The sequence below is a fragment of the Phocoena phocoena genome, chromosome 3, assembly GCF_963924675.1.
Source record: "Phocoena phocoena chromosome 3, mPhoPho1.1, whole genome shotgun sequence".
Classification (NCBI taxonomy): domain Eukaryota; kingdom Metazoa; phylum Chordata; class Mammalia; order Artiodactyla; family Phocoenidae; genus Phocoena; species Phocoena phocoena.
Genome location: NC_089221.1, coordinates 172,047,390 through 172,070,406, shown reverse-complemented (window position 1 = coordinate 172,070,406; position 23,017 = coordinate 172,047,390). Strand labels below are relative to the sequence as shown.

Genomic DNA, 23,017 nt, shown 5'->3' with positions numbered 1-23,017 from the left:
GATTTTTTTTTAATATTACATTATTATATTACAATGTTATCTACCTTGATTACTGGGTTGTTTTTTTTTTCAATCACGCTTTTAATGAAAAGATCATAAAATAACAGTTTCTCATCACTGTACATTAAGACCGCACACTTCTAAATGGAGAGATCGGTGAACTGCTTTATTATGACACTTGAGGGTTGCATACCTGCAGCTCTGGCCTGAATTTATCCAAACTCTCGAGGGAAGTGAACTCGGTGTGATGACTGACCGCAGCGGTGGCCAGTACAGGGGTGCGATCACGGTCCCCCCTTCCTGGGAAGGGCGCGTAGCAGGACACGATCCCTCTTCCAGTTCCTGGTAAACAAAACAGCTATAACCCCATCCCTCGCCCTCCCCCTCGAGGTATTTGTGAATGGGCCAGTGCCCAACCTGGGGTCCCCCAACAGGGGAGGGGGAAAGCAAGTGATGGGTGGGGGACAGAGAGGTTCCCCTCAGCACCTGGCCCCCCCGGGGCCCCGCCAAGTGGAGGCGGGGAGCCCTGGGGATCCTCCCTGCCCTGAGTGAGGTCTGTTATGAAGCATGTTTGAGGTCAATAAATTACAGCAATAAACAGCAAGGCGAGGTAGGGAGAGGGGTTCCTGGTAGACAATTAAAGTGGGGTGACAAGCCCGGGGCAGGGTGGGTGGTCCTAGGCAGGGGGTCCCGGGCAGCCTCAGTCCCCACAGCACACACCCACCCCCTGATTTGGAATGTCAGACTGAGGTCAGGCCCCGCTCCACCACCCGCTCCTGGCATCGGGTTCACAGGTTCAGTGATGCCCAACCTGGCTCTGCAGAAGAGCGAGGGTCTTGGTCCCTGCAGGGGGCCGGCAAGGCTGGGATCCCCGGTCTGTTCTGAGGCCTGGCGCCTCTGCTTTCGTCCTCCCCCCACCCACCAAGCCAAGGGGACGGGACGGATGTGGCCACCTCTGCCCTGAACCCTGCCCTCCCGGCTGCCCAGGCCTCACCCTGACTCCGGACAGCCACGGGCAGGGCGGCTGGGGTCCCTGGTGGATCGCACTCCTGCACACGGCCAGTCCAGTGCATTCTGACGGGTGGGAGTCAGGGTAGCCCACGGCTGTGTGAGGTTCTGAAAGTCCGTCTGGGTCCAGATTGTTTGTTTCACAGGCTGAGGTGTGTGGCTATGCTGCGAGTCTGAGACTCGTATTTGCTTAAAGGTTCCTCTTTCCTTCTTTACCTTTTCTGCAATCCTGGAGGAGCCCCGGCGGCGGTGGGCTGGGTCTGGCGGGAGCGTGCGGTGGCGGAGCCCGGTCTGCTGCTCGCTTGCCCCAAGTCTGAGAAATAAATACATTCGTCACTGCACAGACATTGATACAAAAACAACACTGCTCAGAGCGCTTGCACCGTCCGTGCAGTGTTTGCCCAGTGAGCCCCTCCCACGGCCGGGGTGGAGGTGGGGGTCCCCAGGGGGCAGTGACCCACTGGAGCCCACGGAGCTGCGCAAAGGTCCTGGCTTTCTGGCGTCAGAAGGACCCTCACATCAACACACCGGAGGGTCGCAGGCAGAGTAGCAGGATGGGGGCGCACCTCCATCCCAAGGGCCCAAGCCCAGGCTCAGGTCCTGCGGCCACAAGTGACAGCCACCCCTGCTGTGCCAGCTGGCAGGACCGCCAGGGTCTGGCCAGGAGGCCTGGGGCGGGCCAGCACGGGCCCAGGCTCTTTGGTGCCAGCTGGGCTGGGAGAGGCCGGGCTGGGAGGAGGGCTCAGGGGCCTCCACGCCCGCCCCAGGGCCTACTCAGAAGGGGCTCCGGCGGAAGCTGGGATTCACTGGGACTGGCCTTTTATCTGCTGAGGTCTGAAACTGTAAAAGTTTATGTAAACAAACAATGAGATAAATATATTAGTATCTTTTTTCTGAGCCCATTGAGGTTCCATACGCATTCAAAATGTGTTTTGGTTTAAAAAATAGGTTTTGTGATTGAGGTTTTTTTGGTTTTTTTTGGTCGTTGTTTATCCTCTTTCCACATGACATCTGCTATTTTCTGTTTCCTGTTTCTCCAAAACATTCAGGAGTTCAGCGACTAAAGCAGAGAACTGTGAGCCGCCCTTTGGCCTCCAACAGCCTAATCTCCTGGTGAGGCTCTAACACACATCCATGCACACACTCACGAGCTCGCACTCCGCGTGAAACCAAAGGAAAAGGAAAACAAAACCAAGTGTCGTGTTAACCCCGCCCGCCCCACAAACCCTTAAAGTCTTAAATAGGAAACTAGTGTTTCGCTTTCTTGTTCAAATACAGAGAAGGCTCGATGTATGATATAATACTCAGGTGGGTACAACACTACATCGCACGAAGGTCGTCGAGTGAGGGCCTCTGCGCCCAGTCCCCGAAGCTCTGCCTTGAACCACCTGCGTCACCGGGGTCCATGCCCAGGGGCGTGTGTGCAGCTCCCGCTACAGACTTCTGTCGTGTGGCTTAAGTGCCGACGGAGTAGGGGGGTCGGGAGAGCAGAAGCACTGCAGGGGCCCCGCCCGACTTGCTGGAACACGAGTCCCCGGAGGGGAGAGGAGTGGCCCGAGGCCGGGGACACCCCAAGAGCAGCTCAGCAGGGCCCCGTGTGGCCCTCGTGCCCTCACTCCTGACACCCACCACTCGGGTCCCTGAACTCAGGCTCTGGTTTCAGCTGGAGGGTGTCTGGAGGGGTGGAGGGTAGGGGTAGGGGATGACTCTGGAATTTTTTGGTCTGAACTTAAAGTAGAAAGAAATAAAAACCTGAAGCAAAACGAAGAAGATAAAGCCACTGGTCCAGCCCTGTGGCTGCAGCAGGCTGAGGACAGTGGGGCCGACCTCTCGAGCTCGGCCTGGCCTTGTGAGTACGGCTCTGGGCCCATGGAGGTGTCTGAGGCTGGCAGGGAGCCCAAGGCGAGAGGTGAGGGTAGGGTGGGATTCAGGGCTGAGCCCATGGGTGGCAGCCAGCCTCTCCCTGCCGGTGGGTGGGAGAAGATGTACGCACCCCCGTGGTCAGCCCCTCCGCACTGGTCAGGTAGGGGCTGTTGCTCTCCCGAGGTGAGGCTATTGCAGGCCCAGGGGACAGGATGGGGGGGGGTCTCACTGCTGCCCCATCCTGGCCTGGCCGAGAGCCACCAGGAACTTGTCCCACCGTGTGGCTCCCGTCTCCCAGCACCTGCTCCTGTGCCGGGGGCCCCCCAGGGGCTAGAGCACCCATACCCCAACTCGGGCCCAGATGAGAGGCAGCTCGGGCTCCCTGACAGCAGCACACTCAGAACACCTTCAGGGTGGCCGGCTGGCCACACGTGCACGGAGGAAGTACAGGTGCCCCTCTGAGAGGGGGCACAGGCGGGGGGCCCAGGAGGGCGACAGGAGGAAAACACAAGTGTCACGGTCACAACGGCCATCACCAACCAACGTCCTGTTCTCGCGAATTCAAGAGGTAGCAAAAGGTCAGAAGTCTCTCCACCTTGATGGTTTTTTTCTTTTGTTTTGTTGGCATCACCTTAAATTCTGTGCCTGAGGTGAGTGCCTTGCTTGCCTCACCCTAATTAGTCCTGGATGGGAGGCGTGGCCCAGCTGGGTGACCCCACAGGGACCCCTCTGCCCAGCCTGGACCTGCTATGTGACCATGCATGGACTCCAGCCCTCTCTGTGCTCACTGCCCCTAAGGGAAACGAGATGGGGCGGAGGGAGAAACTCAGCATGAAAGACACTCAAGCTAGGAAGCAAGAACGTCTTTGCATCTTCGCATCTGCAGTGATTTCTTGGTTCTTCCGTTACAGAGGGGAAGAGGCTGGGTTTCAGCTGAGATACCTCTCATGCCTCCGGGCAGGTAGGGCAAGCCTCAGGCCCCCAGACAGCTTCGACAGTGTGTGCTGAAGCTAGAATTTCACACGGTCTGGCTTTCCCTGGATTTTCACCCTTCTTGATTTTCTTTGTATGGTAATTCTATATCAAATGCCTTTTTCTGAATCAATGCATTAAGGTGGTGGGGGGAAGGGAAGTGAGTTGATTAAATTTTTAAAGAAAAATCCAGCTTCTGTGGCTGTCAGGAGGCAGCAAGCAGGAGCCACTTTTCTTTATTTGCTGGAACAGAGAGGGGTGGTGACTGGCCCAACATCACACAGCAAGTCAGAGCGGAGCTGGGGCTCAGATGGAGCAGTACCTGCCAAGGGTCCTGGGATGGGTGGGAGGTGGGGGCACGCGCAGTGGAGGCTTCTCAGATGATCCTGCAGAAGGGGAAGTGGCTCTGGAGAAAGTGAAAGCCACAGATGAAAGGGTCACCTGGTCAAATCTCTCCCTAAACAGTCACTGCTGGGGTTCCCTGCCCTCCCCAAAGGCGGGGGAGTCTAAAAAGTCTCCATCCTCCCGATCTCTCAGGGCTCCCCTCTGCCACCCACCTCGTGTAAACTTTGGGACCTCCACCCGTCTTCCCGTCTCCTGCCACCCGCTTTTAGCCCTGGAACCGGGTGGCCTTCATGGGGAAGTAATGCAGAAAGCTCCCCCTCCTGCCGGGGCCTGCGGTCTAACAGTTGCCTGGGCGTTTCCAGCAACCGGTCAGACAGTCCGGGAGGCCAGGGGCTCCAGCTATTGGGAGTTTGTCCCCAAGATCCCCCTGCCCCGAGGTCACTCTGGTCCTGAAGCTAGGGTGCTCCTAGAGGGGAACTGGGGCAGGGAGTGGGCAGAAGCAGCTGTTTTTCAAGGTTGGGCAACCTGGAATCTGGGTGGGGCAGAGCTAGGGCCCAGGCTGCTGCTGGCAACCACACAGCTTGAGGGGGCTGAGCTCTGGGGACAAGGCCTAAGCATGGGTTCCCTGGGTATTGTCACCGGCCTCCAGCTTCTTCCCCCACCCCCTTGAGGTCTTGTCCTCGCAGCTGGACATTCTGTCCATGTCACAAAAGTACAGAGTCCTTCTCGCCGCCCTGAAAGGTTGATGGGCGACATTTGCCCAGAGAAGTCAAGCAACCCTCCCAGGGCCACACAGCAGGTGCTGGGCCCCTCCCACATATGCCCTGCACTCTGACCTTCCCCCAGCAGCCTGAGCAGCCCAGAGCCACCCACCGAGACCCCCGGGGCCAACGCCCCGACCTGGCTGACCCAGCCCACATACAGCAACCTTGGTGAGAGCCTGGGAGGGGCCCCAGGTGGGGGTGGGGCAGGTGGTCGGTGAGGCAGCCAGAGCAGAAAGGTTGAGTGTTTCATTACCATGTAAGGAACGCTCTGCCCCATGATGGTTTAACTAGATTACAGCAGGGATTTTTTGTTGGTTTTTTTTTTTTTTTTTTCATTTTTGCCCTGCTGCTCGGCATGTGGGATCTTAGTTCCCCCACCAGGGATCAAACCTGTGCTCCCTGCATTGGAAGCGCGGAGTCTGGACCACCAGGGAAGTCCTATAGCAGCTTTTTAACTACCTTTAATAAAACTCTTTGTTTAAAAAAAAAAAAAAAAGCTGGATAACCAGCTTCTAAAAATGAGGAAACTGGAGTTCAGAGAGGCTCAGTCACCTGCCCAGAGCCACATAGGGAAGCGGGGGTCACCTGTGCTGGGCCAGATGTTTCTCTGCCACTGACTTGTCACTCCTCGGAACCTTTGTTTCCTCATCTGTAAATTGGAGATGGCATCCTTACCCCACAGGGCATAGGGCAGTTAGAGTTGGTATTTTTTCCTTTTTTTTTTTTTCGGCCGTGCTGCGTGTCTTGTGGAATCTCAGTTTCCTGACCAGGCATTGAACCGGCGCCAAGGCAGTGAAAGCTCCAAGTCCTAACTACTAGACCACCAGGGAGCTCCCCATTGTTTCCATTCTAGAGATGAAGGAATTATGGCTGAGGGTGGAGCCATGCGCACAGGACCCCACTCTGCGTGTCCTCACGCCCTTCCCCCACTCCCTCCCCCAGCAGGTGAGGTCCGTGCCCGCCTGCTGCCCTCCAAGGCCTGCTGCTCACGGACATCTGAGCGCCCCGCTACTGACCCGCAACCCCTGCCCAAGAAGGCCCTGACCAGGGCCCAGTCGCTGCCCACCCACAAGTCCCCCAGCCCCGGCCCCACTCGAGCAGGGCAGCCTCAGAAGCCCCTTCTGGGATCCCGCAGTGTACACGAGAGCCAGGCAGGCCACGGCAGGGCGAGGCCAGCCTGTCGCCCTGCAGAGCTGCCCTTCTGCTCGCTGGACACGGAGCTGGGCCTCTCTCTCCGCCGCGCTGGAGGCCCGGCAGCTGGAGGGCCTCCGCGCCGTGTACGCTCCGGCTGCACGCCCGGCTCCTGGGGGGCCTCCCGGGCCCCTGACGCCCCGGCCATCGCTTCCGTCTCCTGGACAGCTTGCCCTGCGTGGAGAGCTGGGACGCCCTCTACCACCGCCTGGTGCGGAGGGACAAGGAGGCGTGGCACCTCCTGGCTGCCAAGGTGAGCCCCGCCTTCGCCCCGCCTCCTCGGAGGTTTCCCCAGTGTCCCGACCAAGGCGTGGCCCAGGGCTCTTTAGACTGAGGCCCAATTGCTTATTTTGCAACTAACATACGAACTAACACCGTCAGCCCTTGGAACCGCGTTTCTCAGGTGTGGGGTGACCTACATTCAAATCACCTGGGAGTCTTGTTAAACTCTCCCCCACGACTCTCAGGGGCCCAGTAGTCTGCATTTTAACTCACTCACCCGTGAATTCTGGCGCGAGAAACCCACAGACGGCTGATAGCTCCCACTTTCCATCATCATCTTCAACAAAATATACTGAGCACTGTTCCTTCATGTCTTGTGCTGTTCTAAGGACTTTTAGACACTTTGATTCAGCTAATCCTCATACAAGCATCACCACGTTTCGTTATAAGATGCTTCTGTTTTATGCACCACCAAGAAAAAGAAAAAAAAGATTCCCATCAAATAAACCAGACTACCAAGTGTCAGACACATCACCATTTTGGAGGAACCTCACCCATTCGGCAGAATGTGTTATCATGGACCCATTTTACAGACCGGAGCATGGAGGGAGTAAGTTGTTGCTGGCTGTGAGTTCTTTAGTTGACAGCTCCGTCCTGGTTCCATCCATCTCAGAGACCCCTGGGGAGTTTATTTTTAAATATCACACTCCCAGAGCCCCACCTCAGCACCTGTCTTTTTTAACCCCTGCCCCAAGGTGATTCAAATGTAATCCCCAGGGCTGATACTCCCCTACTTTCTAGAAAGAGCTTTGCTGTTCAGTACTGCAACTGCTGGCCATGGGTGACTTCTGAGCACTTGAAGTGGGGCTAGTGCCAATTGAGATATGCTCTGAGTACCAAATACACACCGGGTCTCCAAGACTCAGTATCAATAATAATAACAATAATGTAAAACAGCTCACTAATACTTTGTTCATTTGGTGACCTGTTGAATGGTAATATTTTGGATAAATTGGATTACATGAAATAGATTATGAAAGTTACTTTCAAGGTCATAAAACTCAGTATCAAAAAAAAAAAGCCTAATTAAAAACTGGGCAGGGGACTTCCCTGGTGGCGCAGCAGTTAAGAATCCGCCTGCCAATGCAGGGGAAACGGGTTCAAGCCCTGGTCCACGAAGATCCCACATGCCGCAGAGCAACTAAGCCCGTGCGCCACAACTACTGAGCCCGCATGCTGTAACTACTGAAGTCCATGCCCCTAGAGCCCGTGCTCTGCAACGAGAAGCCACCGCAATGAGAAGCCCGCGCACTGCAACAAAGAGTAGCCCCCACTCGCCACAACTAGAGAAAGCCCGCACGCAGCAACGAAGACCCAACACAGACAAAAATAAAATAAAAATAAATTTATTTTTTAAAAACTGGGCAGAACACCTGAAGAGACATTTTTCCAAAGAAGACATACAGATGGCCAACAGGCACATGAAAAGATGCTCAACATCGTTAATCAGAGAAATGCAAATCAAAACCACCATGAGGTATCACCTCACACCTGTCAGAATGGCCATCATCAAAAAGACCACAAATAACAAATGCTGTTGAAGGTGTGGAGAAAAGGAAACCCTGTACACTGTTGTTGGGGATGTAAAATGGTGTGTCCACTGTGGAAAACAGTCTAGAAATTCCTCAGAAAACTAAAAATAGAACTACCATGTGATCCAGCAATTCCACTTTTGGGTATATATCCAGAAAAAACTGAAAACGCTAATTAGAAAATATATATGCGCCCCAGTGTTCATAGCAGCATTATTTACAATAGCCAAGACATGGAAGCAACCTAAGCGTCCCTCAATAGAAAATGTGAAATATATCTACAATGGACTACTATTCAGCCATAAAAGAGAACAAAATAATGCCATTTGCAGCAACATGGATGGACTTGGAGGGTATTATGCTTAGTGAAATAAGACAAAGGCAAATCCTGTAAGTTTTCAATTGTATTGGAATCTACAAAATAAAACAAACTAGTGAATTTTTTTTTTAAAGAAGAAAGTTACTTTCACCTGCTCCTTTTCACTTTTTAAAATGTGGCTATTGGAAATTTTGAATTACACCATGGCCCGAGTTGCATTTCTACTGGACAGCCCAGCTCTGGCACCTTAGCTGTCATCTCCCTTGCTACCAAGTGGCAAGCATCCGCCCCTCTGGCAGAGTGGAAAGTCCGATCCCCTAAACACTATCCTCCCTGGTGTAGCTTTCCTTAAAATCATACTGCTGACCAACATCCGAATTAACACGAACCCCCCGCTTCTGGAGGGATACAGCGATGGTGGGCAGGTTGGGTTGGGTGGTTAAGTCTTCAGAATAGGTAGAGGCACTGGGCAAGCTGTGCTGGTTTGGTGGCGGGGAGCTCTGAAGCGTCCCTCTGTCCCGCAGGTGCCCAAGCCAGGAGCTGACGAGCCCCACCCGTGTGGCCTAGGGCCCCAGGCCTAGCTGGCCCCGCATTTCAACCACCAGGAGCTGTGTGGTCTGGCGCCCGAGGGCGCACTTCCCGAGACGCCCTGGAGCAGCCCCGTGGCGCTGGCGGCGGAGGTGCCGGAGCTCACGGTGGTCCAGTGGCCTGTGGAGACAGGCGCGCAGCCGCCCGAGGAGTTCGCAAGGCCGTGGCCCTGCTGCTCCTGCAGCCCTGGAGCGCCCGGAGGGAGGCGCGGGCTGTGGCCCTGGCCGAGCTGCGGCCCGAGAACCTGATGCTGGCGGCACCGCGGGGCTGCTTAGCCGCCAGGCCCCAGCGCCTGCTGCTGGCGGACTTCGGACGCGGACCCCCGCGGCCCCCCAGCCGCCCACGCGCAGCAGCTGGGCAGCCCACTCCGAGAGCTGCTTGGCCCGGGCGCAACCTTGGCCACGTCCCTGGCCGTGGGCCTGCAGCACCTGGCGGCCCAGCTGGCCCGCGGGCAGCCCTGGGAGGCCGGGACTCGCGGCGCGGCGCTGCTCTGGGGGCCCGGGCCGAGCTGCGCGGCCGCGGAGCCCCGCTGGGGTCCTGGCTGCGGATGCGCCGCGCGCTGCTGGTCCTGCACCTAGCCGAGCGGGCCGTTGGTGGGGAGGTGCCCAGCCTGGAAGACTGGCTGTGCTGTGAATACCTGGCCAAGGCCACCGAGGACTCCTTGTATCTCGCCCTGGAGCTGCTGTGTAACTGATCCTTCCCGTAAGCAATGCACCTGTTCCAGGGCCTCTCTAGGAGGCAGGTCCCCCTTCCCAGGGCTGGGGCTGGTGATAGGGTGGACACACCCTTCCAGAAGGGACCAGGAGGCCAGCAGAGGATGCAGCTGGGAACTTGGGCCCAAGGCCCCCTAAGAATTCAGGTGCCCCCCTTCCAGGGCTGGGGGGCTAATGGCCAGTGCCTGCTGAGGCTTTCTGATGCCAGAGGTGCCCACCCCTCTTCCAGGTGTGGAACCCCCCGACAGCTAATGTCTCTCCCAGTGGGTAGAACCGCTCCCACCGCCTTCCAGCAGAAGCCAGGATGCCCTTCTAATGCTGGGGTCTGATGGCCACTGTCTCCATGACAGTGTGGACACTCCTCCGAATGGTGTTATCAGAGGCATTCCTGGCCCTGGAACACCCCCTTGTGCTGTGAACGACCTTGTCAAGAACTGCTTGGGGCCTCCAGGAGGAGGGAGGCTCCCTGGAACCTGAGACAGCCAGCCCACCCCAGTGGGGTCTGGGCTCACCTGCCCAAACGTGCCCATGCCCTGCACCCCCTACTCCCTCCACCCTCCGTGGCCTCCTTGCTGTTCCTCTGTGGCACTAAATTCCGTCCAGCCACCAAGTCTTTGCATGGCCTGTTCCCTCTGCCAGACTGTCCAAATCTCACTCACCTTTTCTAAGCAAACAAAGTTGCCCCTCCTGGGCCCTCTCTAGCTCCGCGCCCTGCCTTCCCCGAGCACTTGTCACCACCTGGAAGTATTTATTCATCTCTTTACCTGTCACCTGTTCACCTCACCTATCAGGCTGTGAGTTCCCTGAGGGCAGGGGCCAGGCTGAACACACGCTAGGCGTTTAATTGATGGAATAAACAAAGTGGTACACATAAGGGGACCAGAAGGAGAGAATGAGGTCTCGGTTTATACCTCTGAAAAATGGACACAGGAGCCCTGAGGGGTCCCACTGCCATAGCCTGGGGTCTCCAGTCATGCCCCCTCACTCACCCCAACCCTACCATGGCGATCCTGGGGGGAACTTTCTGACCCCCAGGTATGACCAGGGCCCTCTCCTGCTCAGACCTCTCCCATGGCTCCCTAGTACCTTCACAGTACAATGGGGCTCTTCTAAAGGCTCTACATGCTCTCTGGCCAGCCCCTCCTGCCACATCGCCATCTGTGAAGGTGCTTTCTGGCCTCCAGGCCTTGCCCGTTGTTCCCTCCACTGCAGACACCCTCCCCTCTACCTCTGCTTCAGACTCCTGTACCTCCTCCAACACCCCGACTCCAAACCCCTTTCTCGGCCCTTGCCCTGCTGACGTGGACTGGAGTGTGTCCAGCTGTCTCCCCAGACCTTTGAAAGCCAACTCCATTATCACTCAGGTAGCTGAATAGCCCACCCAACCCCCAAATATACTTGAATCCCCCTAAACTCCATCCTCCTCAGTAAGATACCCGCTTGGCAGCCTGTTCCGTCAATCGCCGGGCCACGCTCGCAGATGCAGCCAGCAGGTGGCGCTGCAGCCCCGCAGCTCTTCCGCCTTCCACCCCCTACCTCACCCCAGCCCCCGGCCACTGCAGTCTTTGCCTTCTGGCTGTCTCAGACCTCCCCACCTCTGCCCCGGCCAGGGCACCCACCAGCAGCGCTCCTGCCCCAGCACAACACTGTACAAAGGCTAAAGGGCGGGGTGCCCACGGCTAAACACCACCCCACCCCCAAGCTGGAAAAGTCCCGGGCAGCCCCTGCCCCACCCCACGCCACTTCCCAGGACCCAGTAAATAGCTTCAGACTGGAACCAGGCCACTCCAGCCAGCCTCAGGCCTCAGCCACCGCAGGGAATGGCACTGGGGAAGGCAAGTGACCGCCCAAGGTGTGGGGTGGGGCAGGAGGTGGCGGGAAGGGGGAAGGCGAGGTATGGAGCAGACAGGGTGGAGCCCCAGGGCCAGGCTGCCCACAGGAGGCCAAGGCTGGCTGTGGCCAGAGGTGAGACCGGGCTCTTGGCTTCCCCACCCCTCTGTAGAAAGAAGGAAGTGTGTGTAGGGGGGTCGCACAGCTCCCTGAAGCCCAGGCAACCCTGAGGCCCCTCTCCCCTTGGCCCCAGGCCACCCCTCCACCTGCCCTCCATTTCGGACAGCGCCCCTGTCAACACCACTGAGCCAACACAGGTCTTGGAAGGGCAATCGTTTTATTTCGATTTTTGAGAGCAATAGAAGGGTAGATTAATACCTATCTTTCCAAGTTAAGAGACCTAAGACTGTTTCCAAAAGACTTCAAATAAGAAACTCCTCCTCAAGGTACAAGGATAACCTGAATCATCTTAAACCAGCAATAAAAAAGTAAAATATAAATTTTTATTTAGAATTAAAGCAAATACTTCAGTATCACAAACACAATATTAAACTTCAAGAAATACACGGCTAATTTGGAGTGAGCATTTATTTGCACAATTACGACATGCGGACAAACCCAGCAGGTGAGCAGGCTGACGCAGGTCAGCACGCAGTTGATCACACCACCCGCCCGAAGCACGGCAGCAAGTGCACACGGAGCGGTCTGCAATCGAGCCCCAGGGGCCTCAGCTACTCCTCCTCACCGGAGGACTCCCTCTCAAACGTGTAGGCCATGAAGCAAGCGTCGGGTCTCTTGGGGACAAGGGGATGCCCCGGTCTCACAATCTCAAAGCCCAGAAAGCTGAAGGTACGGAGCAAGGCGGCTGCGGAGGAGACGCCATCAGGTCAGAACCACCCCGTCCACCTGCAGGGCCCAAAGCCCTGCCGGCCCGGGGACCGCCTGAGACAAAAGGCCCGAGTCTAGGGCAAGGGGGCTGCTCACAGGGTGTGGGGCGCCCCCGGACGGCATGGACCCCACCCTAGGCCTGGCCTCCAGGGCAGTGGGCAGCCTCTCCCATCTCCTCTCCCCGGCGTGGAGATCACCCACCTCGGTCATCGCGGTTCTTATGGAGGCAAACGAAGACGTGGTCAGCGCGGAGCTGCTCCTCAGCAAACTCGAGAAGAACTGCGAAGCTGAGGTTCCAGCGTCAGGGCCCGCGCCCCTGCCGCCCCACAGGGGCCCTAGCCCAGCTCTCCCACTTCTGTCTGTGGCCTCATCTGCATACTGGGAGCACCAGCCTCTCCCGGGTCTAATCCAGGGTCAGCCTTGCCACTGCTGACATTGGAGCCAGGTCATTCTAGGGGACTGTCCTGGGCACTGTGGGGTGTCCCTGGCCCCACCCACGTGACACCAGGAGCAACACCCACAATGTGACAACCACAGATGGCCCCTGGAGTCCCCTGGGTGATACTGCTGGTCCACTGCTTAAACGGGGAACTCTCACCCCGGAAACAATAACCACTGCCTGGCTCCTGACTCAGGCTTCCCTCCTCTGGAGTCCAACTTTGAGGTGCAAACACGGTTTGCCTTGCTCTGCCCCCCAGGCGCACACAGGCCCGCCCTCACCTGTCCTTGCTCCCCTCGGGCAGAGCGCCGCCTGGGATCTCAACGTAGAGGCAGCTGTTGCTCAGCACCGCTCTCCAGTTAATGTGTTTGGCATCCGTGAGCCTGGACTGGACGTTAAAAATTCTCGTCTTGTTATTAGACGTTAGTTCCTCTGTTACATTCAGCCGATTATCCTGTGGAAGAAGACCAAACCCAACCTTGGACGCCAGCCTTCACAGCCTGGGGATCTTCCCCCTCGCTACTCTGACAGTTTGGAAAACCCAGAAAAGCACCCATATGACCATTCACCCCACGCCCTGCAGCGCTGTTGGGGTGCAGGGCCTCCCGGGCCTCTGAGGAACGGTGGTTCCGCCCAAGGCCAGAGCAGGACCCCCAAGCTGAGGCGCAAACAGGAGGCGCCAACAGCTACTAGAGGCTCAGGCAAAGCCTGCGCTGCAGTCTGCACCTTTGTTCCTTCCATCTTGGATTCAGGAAAACCATGTGGAGAGTTCCTGGCACACGACAGGTGCATAAAACATTTCGTGGGTCTGGCTACTCTCCCCCTCTTGCCACCTCAGGTACCCAGAAGTCCGAGGAAGAAGAATACTTACAGAGTAAAATAAATTAGCTGAAAGACTGTGATCCCTCTGACTATTCCCTCGCCCACCTGGGATCTTCAGGGGTGGGTGAGGGACATCAGGAGCACCACCGAGGCCCTGGGCCCAGGTTACTACAGCAGTTGATGGATGCCCTGGAACTGGAGAAAAGGCGCTGGTGAGCAGCACTGGGGGAGACGCCCTGCCTCCGCTGACAGGGCCCCGAGCCCAGCAAGGCCAGCAGAAGACCAAGGCCTACCAGAGCCCAGGTCCTTGCGACGTGCCTCCCTCTCTCAAGCGCTATGTTTACACTGGGTGCAGAGTCAACATCTGCCTCCGTCGGGTCAGCAGCCACAGGAACAAGAGACCACTCAAAGCCACCTCCTCGGGTGGTGACGCTGATTAAAGGTCCAACCGGTCCTGAGTGCCTCTTCTGCCCTTTAACTATCTTCTGACCAGCACTAAGTGTCGCCCTATCCAGCCCTGCGCCAGGTTCTACTTCCCACTTCTAAGTCCAGCGCTTCAGCTTCCCCTTTTTCCACTTTGCAGTCTCTAGCAGACCTGAAGCCGTAACAGTCTTTTCTTAGGAATCCAGCAAAACCGTCCTTCCACTGAAGCAGCCCCTGCTACGGCTCTTTCGTTGTCGGCACCCGCCGGGAGGCGCGGGATCCGTTCGGTGTCCCCGCAGGCGCAGAGGAGACGGGCCCGCGCAGACGCCCTCCCGCGCGCACCCCGAGGCCTCCGCTTGCGTCATCTCGGCAGAGCGGCCCTCGGCCCCGGGGGAGGTTTTCACAATCGCGCAGCCGGCAGCGCCAGCAGCCATTTGCTGCGCAGTGTCAACAGGCCCCGCGGTCGCCTCCATTTTGCTCGGCTCCCATCCGGGGCGCCGCGGCATCTTGGCTCAGGGCCCGCGCGAGGGCACCCCCGGGGCCGTGGTCTAAGACCTCACGATACGTGGCGAGCGCGGCTCACCTGGACCCCCGGCCCCGGCCACCCTCGACCCAGCCGTCCTATGGGGGAAAGGCGGGCCGGCAGCCACGCCGAGAAGGGCCCCGAGCGCCGTCTACGTGGCGCGACCCGGCTCCGCGCATCCTCGGGGCCGAAAAGTGACCGCGAGAGCGGCCGCGTCCCGGGGCCACGTCGGGGTGCGGGATAGGGGGAAGGGCCGCTCCGCTGAGCGCTCACAACCTCCGCGCCCGCAAAGCGCAGATTCCCGCGACCCGCCGGCCCCCCAAACCCGACCCCGGAACCTCGCACCCCCAGACCGGACTGTGGACTCCCGTGCCCCCCAAACCAACCAGGTTCCCTGGCGACCCCCAGTCCAACCGGAAATCCTCGTGTCCCTCCCCCAATCCGACCAAGTAGCCTGCAGGCCCCCTCAATCCAATCAGAGACCCCCTTTGCCCCCACCCACCCCGCCCCCACCCCGCCGAGAACCCGCCCCCGGCGCGACTGTGGCCTCAACAAAGGGGGCGGACCTCGCGCTCCCGGGACTTCCGTGGCGCCCCGCGGCCAGGCCCCTGCGGGCCTGCGCGGCGGCGCTTCTGGAAGCTTCGGGCGGGGGCGGGGCGCTCACCTCTCGCTGCTGCGGCCTCCGCGGCTGTGCAGGCTAAGGAGCGGCATGGTGCGGGTGGCGTGGACGGTGGCGCTGGGTTTATCCCCCTCCTTCTCTCTGGCGAAGCAGTGGCTGTTCAGGATCCGCTGCAGGGAGGATTTCACCATCCGGCCGCTGGGGTCCGAAACCAGGAAAACCTCCGCTGCGCCTCTCCGCGCCCCCGCCGCTGCTCGCCGTTCGCAAAATGGCGCCTCCGCCTCCGCCCGCCTTTATACGCACAGCGCCCAGGCCACGCCCCCCCCACGCCGCGGGAACGCGGCCGCACGAGGGAGTGGGGCCATCAGGAAGCCCAGGCGCGCCCGCCCCTCTCGGCGTCTGATTGGCAGACGGCGAGGGACATGGGGTGGGGCCGCGCCTCGGACTGAGCAGGACGCGTCGGGTCCCGCCCCCTCCGGCTCCCTGTCGTAGCTCTGCGGGCGCGCGGGAGGGGGCGGGGCCGGCGTGGCGTCGGGAACGCGCGCCGCGCCGCACCGCGCCCCGCCCCGCCCCGCCCCTCCCCGCAGCCGGGCCTGGGGGCCGGGGAGTGTCTCTGTGCCCGCTTTCGGGGCACTCGCGGTGGCTACGTCTCCGCGGTGATCCCTGTCGCCCTCCCCAAGGTCCCCTCCCTCTAAAGGACTCCCTCTCCTGGGCGGCTCTGGGCGACGAAGGTCCCGGGGTATTTGGAGAGAAGGGTCCAAGCTCCCACACCGCACCATAGAACACAACTATTTTCAGTAATAACCTGATAATGATCGATCCTAATAATGGTTTTTCTGGATTCAGTCTTTCACGTGTTAAAACAATTTGCAGTTTACTTTCGATGTCAAAGATATTATTCAAATTCAGTAAAATATTTCGCATCACATTTGGACTTAAGCAAAAATGCTTTTCCTTGCAGATAAACTCACAAAGATATTTCACGTGTGAACTAAAATTTGCCCCAAGCAAAATATTGTTCTTGCAGGTCACACTTTGTTTCATGTTTTTACGTTTTAAGCACAGAGTCAATGAAGAGTTACATGGAATGAAGTAACTCCTACCTGTTTCTTTGTCTTTACAGTCCCTGCCTGTCCTTTTTATCTCATTTTTATTTCCAAGCTACTCTGTCCATTGGGGTTAGAGGCACAAACTTTCTGCAAAAGGACCTTGAATTATTACAAAACTGATAGAAATTTACTCTCCAAAGTATGTGGCGAAGTCCCTGTGTGTCTCCAAATACCCTTCCATGTGGAATGCAGAATTTATTGTTTACGTATACAGCATTTATAAGTAATACATCTAATTTACAGCTTCCGTATGTACATTATTAAAACTCAACAGAGACTGTAATAATTGCAAATGTTAGGCCAACCAAAGAAATTTCCCAGAGAAAGAATATTTAATGAATGACATTGCTTAGAATTGCCACTCATGGTGAAAACCAAAAGCAGATGAATTTATAGTTAACTTTCTAATTGTTTTCAATGTTTCTTTTTTTGCCAGGGCTCACTCCCACCGACCCACTTAGGGTGCCACTTAAGTGTCCTCACTGTGGGGCTAGTATGCCTTTACTTTTTTTTAACTTTTTGGCCACACCGCATGGCATGTGGGGTCTTAGTTCCCCGATCAGGGATGGAAACTGCACCCCCTGCAATGGAAGCGCGGAGTCTTAACCACTGGACCACCAGGGAAGTCCCTGGTGTACCATTATTTAGGCTCTGTTTTCTTGAGGCTGGAAGAGCCTATGGGTTTCGAAATCTGGGTCTTTGCCTCATGGTAACTCTCCGGTGTGTTACACAGACGGGCAATTCTGGGCTAAGAGTCCAGGATCTGGAACAGCCCATGGCTAGCCACTGGTCACTGGGTCGAGCCATGTTTACCCCCCATGACTGAGGCCACGAGTGACAGGGCTCCCAGCTGACTGCCAGCACAGTGGGCTCAAGCAGCCATGCAGACCCTGGTCCAGGGAGTTGTCTCCAAGAATGCCTCGCATGCCAGGCCAGTCTCTGAGGGATGACATTTAGGCCACGTCCAGGTCTCTGCAGTCCAGGAGAGCCAGCAGGAAACTCCAGACCCAGGACTTGGGGTGGGAGGTTCCTTCTTCATCAGCAGGCCGTGCGCCCTTGCTGGCCAAAGCACGCTTTAATTTGGAATCACTGTGGGTGGAAAGGGGAAAAGTATGTAACCTCTTGGTAAAAAAAACAAACTGCAGCAGCTGGGGGAAAAAAATGGGTGGAGAAGAAAATGGGTGCACATGAGGTCGGGGTGAGACGTGTCAGGAAAAGTCACCGTGAGGTCTCTAGGTGTTGGAGGGCCCCCAGCTCTGGGCGGGGATATGGGGAGCAGTGTCACGTCTTCCTCGTGGGGAGGGTGGGCTCCGGTTCTAGGGACAGCTCCCTCTGCCTGCTGTTGGGGAGGTGAGAGTGACCTGGTACAGGATGACACACGATGGGGACCGTGTTCCTCTGCTCTATCCCTGTGTGTGCATGTTGGGGGCACCAAAGCACCTGCCACTAAGATTGTAAACTCTGAACAAGACCAAACTCTCCTTCCAGGTTTCATCCGGCACCAAAGACCTTGCTCGCTGTCAGATCTCGGTTGTGAGCCTGCGGTCAGGGTTGGTTGTTTTTGTGTTTTTTGTGTTTTTTTTTTTTTTTTTTTGCCATGCCACGTGGCGTGCAGGATCGAACCCGTGCCGCCTGCTTTGGAAGCACAGAGTCTTAACGACTGAACTGCCAGGGAAGTCCTAGGGTTGGGTTCTCGAGGCAGAAATGAATGCCCACTCTTCACATTCGGGGCCATCCCGGGTGCCGTGGGGTGTGGAGCAGCCTCCCTGGCCCCCACCCCCTCGATGCCAGGAGCCCCCTCCCAGCGTAACAACCACAGAAGTCCCCAGACATCATCCAGTCTCCCCCCTCAGTGTCACCTTCTCCTACTTTCTCCCACTGATCTGGGGGCACCTGCACGTGCTGGGAAGGGGGAACCTACACACTGAGCAGACCACAGTGGGGAAGGCTCAGGGTGGGCATGGGTGCCCAAGGCAGCCACCCTGGCTGGGCTTGCTGGGGACGGAGAGAGAAATCAGGTGGGGCGACAGGGGTGATGTGGTAGGGAAGGATTGGGAGTTTGGGATTAGCAGATGTAAACTATTATATAGAGAATGGATGAACAGCAAGTTCCTACTGTATAGCACAGGGAACTATATTCAATATCCTGTGATAAACCATAATGGAAAAGAATATGAAAAAGAATGTATATATGTGTAACTGAATTGCTTGCTGTACAGCAGAAATTGACACTACATTGTAAATCAGCTATACTTCAATGAAAAATAAATATATAAATAAAAAATAAAAGACCCCCCCAAAAAAGAAAGAAATCAGACAGAGGGGAGGTGCCTCACTGGGAGCAGGGAGTCTGTGAGAGGCGAGGGCCCCAGACTGCAGGGAGGGAGAGGGGGACATCAGGGAGGGCTTCCTGGAGGAGGTGAGAGCTGAGCTGCTGGGAAGGGATAACAGAAGACATGGGACAGGCACGTCAAGGATGGAGGGCCCATGCCCGGTGTCCTGCTAAAATCAGTATGGCGAGGCGGGAGGATGCCACGGATCTCACTCTGATTTTTAGAAAGATTCATGGAGTGTAGTCGGCTGAGTAACAGCCCCCAAACACCTCCCCATCCTAGTCATGGGAACTGTGAATGTGCCACCTCACCTGGCAAAGGGACTTTGCAGATGGGGTTAAGTTAAGGCCCCTGAGATGGGGGTGACCCTGGATTCCCTGGGAGGTCCCAGCATCATCACAAGGTCCCTATAACGGGGAGGCGAGAGGGTCAGAGGCAGAGACAGAGACTGGAGATGCTGCACTGCTGGCTGTGAGGATGCAGGAGGGGCCGGGAGCCAGGGATGCAGCGCCTCTAGAAGCTGGAGAAGTCGGGAACTGCTGCTGCCCTGGAGGCTCCGGAAGGACCAGCCCGGCCCACGCCTGGATTTAGCCCCATGAGGCCCGAGTTGGACTTCCAACCTCCAGGACTGTGAGTGGATAAATCTGTGTTGGTTTAGGTCACTACACTGATGATGATTCGTTACAGGCGCCCCAGGGAGCTCATACACGGAGTGAGGGCAACATTCAGCATCTTCATGGGCCATTGGTGACATTCGGCACATTTGACAAAACCCACCTTACAGTGCAGTTGGGACATGTACATTTCCCTCGAGTGAATTTCATCCAAACATTAAAGACACATTAAAGACACAAACATTTGTCAAATGATTCTTTTTTTTTTTTTTTTTTGGCCACGCAGCTTGTGGGGTCTTAGTTCCCCACCAGAGATTGAACCCACACCCCCTGCAGTGGAAGCGTGGAACCCGAACCACTGGACCGCCATGAAAGTCCCTATTAATGACACAAACATTTATGGATCCCCAGTAAACGGTGCGCCTGCTAAAGGGGTTTGATGCCTGCAGTAGACTTTGAAATGAAATTTTTTTTTTTTTTTTTTTTTTTTTTTTTGCGGTACGCGGGCCTCTCACTGTTGTGGCCTCTCCCGTTGCGGAGCACAGACTCCGGACGCACAGGCTCAGCGGCCATGGCTCACGGGCCCAGCCGCTCCGCGGCATGTGGGATCTTCCCGGACCGGGGCACGAACCCGCATCCCCTGCATCGGCAGGCAGACTCTCAACCACTGCGCCACCAGGGAAGCCCCTGAAATGAAATTTTAAAAGTAAGGTGAGTAAACAAAGACAGGACAAGGCGAACACAGCAAAAGATGACTTGTAGAATCTAGGCGGCGGCAATGTGGGCCTTCACTGTAGATTTCCCTCAACTTTTCTGTCCGTTTGAAAATTTTCGTCATCAACTGATAAAAAGTAAACATAAAAGGGGCGAAAGTCCTTTCACCGCATTCAGCATCCTTTTCAAGCCTGGCCCTCTCTCCTAACCTTATTCTCCAAACAGAAAGTCAAGAGGCCGGAGGCAGCCAGAAGAGGGAAGTAAACAAAAAACGACCACTTTTCCTACAGTGAGAATCGGGCCAAAGGACAACAGCCTCAAATGGCCGGATTTGGCCACAAATCCGCACACACGTCTGTTGCCGAGTGATAAAGTACAGGACACCCCAACATGCTCCTGGCGTTTTGACAGCCCCGTAAAAACACCATGACCAAGGACTAGAGGGGGTGACGGGAGAAATGAGCAGGCTTATCTCAAACTCTGGGCTACTTTTTATGTTGTTCATATATATTTTTTTGAAGTATAGTTAATTTATAATGTTGTGTTAGTTTCAAGTATATAGCGAAATGATTCAGTTACACATATGTATTTATATTCTTCTTCAGATTCTTTTCCATTATAGGTAATTACAAGGTACTGAGTAGAGTTCCCTATGCTATACAGTAGGTCCTTGCTGTGTACTTTGGAGTTTCTGCTTTTGTGGTCATTACACAAAGGCTGTGTTGACTCTCTTGGTGTATACATATTTGTGGCATCCTAGATAACTTTCTTAGGATCAATTCCTAGAAGTGGAATCTCTAGGTCAAAGAAATAGCTATTACCTAAGAGCTTCTAGAAATGTTACAAGAATTTACTTTCCCACAGGCAGCACAAGCGAAGGCCTGTTTTGCCATGGCCTCACCAAAAGGAAGTATTATCATTAAAAAAATGTTTTGGACCTCTTTTTGCCTTAATCTGCATGTTAATGGTCACTTGTGGGGTTGGAGAGTTTCCACGTGGTGAGATTTTTTTTCTGCTGTGTTTCTGTTAGTCAGGAAGGCTGGGTACTGGGGTCTGCTGCAGGAACAAAAGCCCCCAGCTCACTGGCTTAAAGCACGAGGGGCTCGCCACAGTGAGACGCCACCTCACACCCAGTAAGGTGGCTATTATCAAAAAGATGGAAAATGACAAGTGTTGGCAAGGATGTGGAGAAATTGGAACCCTTGTGCACGGCTGCTCCGAAGGATATAAAATGATGCAGCTGCTGTGTAAAAGTCTGGAGGGTCCTTGAAAGGTTAAACATAGAATCACCATATGACCCAGCAATTCCGCTCCTGGGTACATCCCCAAAAGAACTGAAAGCAGGGTCTTTTTTTTTTTTTTGTCCATACTGCAGCATGTGTGATCTTAGTTCCTCAACCAGGAATCGAACCCATGCCCCCTGCAGTAGGAGCATGGAGTCTTAACCACTGGACCACCAGAGAAGTCCAGCAGGGTCTTGAAGAGATATTTGCACACCCGTGTTCAGAGCAGCTTGAGTCACACCAGCCAAAATGTGCAAACACCCCAAATGTCCATTTGACAGATGATGGATAAACACGATGTGGTCCATCCACGCACTGGAATATTACGCAACCTTAGAAGGGAAGGACACCTGCTACATCATGTATGAACCTCAAGGACGTGGTGCTCAGTGAGAGAACCAGACACAGAAGGACAAACACAGTCTGATTCCACTCACAGGGGGTCCCCAGAGGAGTCACATTCACAGAGACAGGAAGTAGATGGTGGGGGCCAGGGGCTGAGGGAGGGGCTGGGGAGTCAGGGTTTCATGGGAACAGAGTTTCAGTTTGGGAAGATGAGAAAGTTCTAGATATGGATGGTGGGGGTGGTTGCCCGACAGTGTGAATGTGCTCAATGTCACTGAGCTGTGCGCTTAAAGATGGTTCAGATGGTGAATTTGTTATGTGTATTTTACCACAATAAAAAAAAAGGCACCCCACACCCACAATCCAGGGGTATTTCTTCCTCTTGCCCAGTGGCCTTCTGGGACCCACACGGGTGCTGCTTCCCAGAGTGGCCCGGGCACCCTACCCTCTTGGACTTCACTGTGGCCCTGGAAGGAATCACGCCAGCAGCTCAATACCCCAGCCTGGACGTGATCCCACCAATGGGTACAATGGTAAATTTCTTCTGCGAGCCTAAAATTATTTCAAAATAAGAAGTTAAAAACGAAGCCACTCTCTATATCTGTGGTTCTGCCTGTTCTGGACGTTTCCCACCAGTGGAATCACACCCTGTGTGTCCTTCTGCGTCTGGCTTCTCTCACTGAGCATCGTGTTCTCAGGGTCCGTCCACGCTGTAGCGAGGGTCAGGGCTTCTCTCCTCTTCATGGCTGAGTGATGCTCCCGTGTGTGGAGGGACACGTGTGTTTATCCACTCATTAATCTGTCAAAGAACATTTGACTCATTCGCACATTTTCGCTTTTGTGAAACATGCTGCCATGGACGTGCGTGTAGAAATATCAATTCCAGTCCCCACTTGCTCCTCCTTTGGGTGTATACGTAGGAGTGGAATTGCTGTCATATGGTGATTCTATGTTTAGCTTTTTGAGGAACTGCCAAACCGTAATATACTCTTGAGAGGAAAAGAAAAAAAGAAGGTTCCAAAACAAGATGTTCAGACCTTCACTAATGATGCCAGTCTTGTAAAAATAAATATGTAAATAATATTGAAACACAAGGTTACAAAAACATCTGAGGAGAGAACCCTCGAATATTAAACAGCGTCTGTTTTCGGATGGGAGCAGGAGGGTGTTTTAAAAACTGTCCTCTTTGAACTTGGGTACGTTTCTAATGTTCAGGTTTTGCCTGCGTCATAAGGCAGAGAGTAAGAGCTGTTTCTGAGCGAGGTGGGAGGGGGCAGGAAGCCTTCGGCCTCGGCCCCGAAGGTGGGCAGGTGCGTCTGGCCTCCGGGTGTCTCCGGGGGTGGGGAGGGCAGTGAGGTTATGTGTTCAGGATTTTTACTGGTGGAGACTCATTGAAGAAATCCACTTCCCTTTCTTCTCAGGGGTCCCAAAGTGGCCCACGCTTTCCAGCTGCAAACACCTGGCTGCAGGTCTTAGGATGTCCCTCTGAAGGCTGAGG

At 55.4% G+C, this 23,017-nt stretch overlaps 2 protein-coding genes across 2 annotated transcripts; one reads left to right on the top strand and one right to left on the bottom strand.

The window, feature by feature from the left end:
* Positions 1-247: 247 nt before the first annotated feature.
* On the top strand, positions 248-11,420 carry PEAK3 (PEAK family member 3). The gene is given in 14 exon segments (XM_065873869.1): positions 248-278; positions 2,744-2,917; positions 3,170-3,321; positions 4,458-4,486; positions 5,035-5,120; positions 5,898-6,189; positions 6,191-6,236; positions 6,238-6,396; positions 8,801-9,020; positions 9,023-9,189; positions 9,191-9,368; positions 9,371-9,550; positions 10,817-10,941; positions 11,058-11,420. Coding segments are annotated over 14 exon segments (2,202 nt in total).
* A 718-nt stretch (positions 11,421-12,138) lies between these two features.
* Positions 12,139-15,312, bottom strand: OAZ1 (ornithine decarboxylase antizyme 1). The gene is given in 6 exon segments (XM_065873159.1): positions 12,139-12,272; positions 12,497-12,582; positions 13,016-13,188; positions 13,606-13,692; positions 13,694-13,751; positions 15,167-15,312. Coding segments are annotated over 6 exon segments (684 nt in total).
* Positions 15,313-23,017: the final 7,705 nt, after the last annotated feature.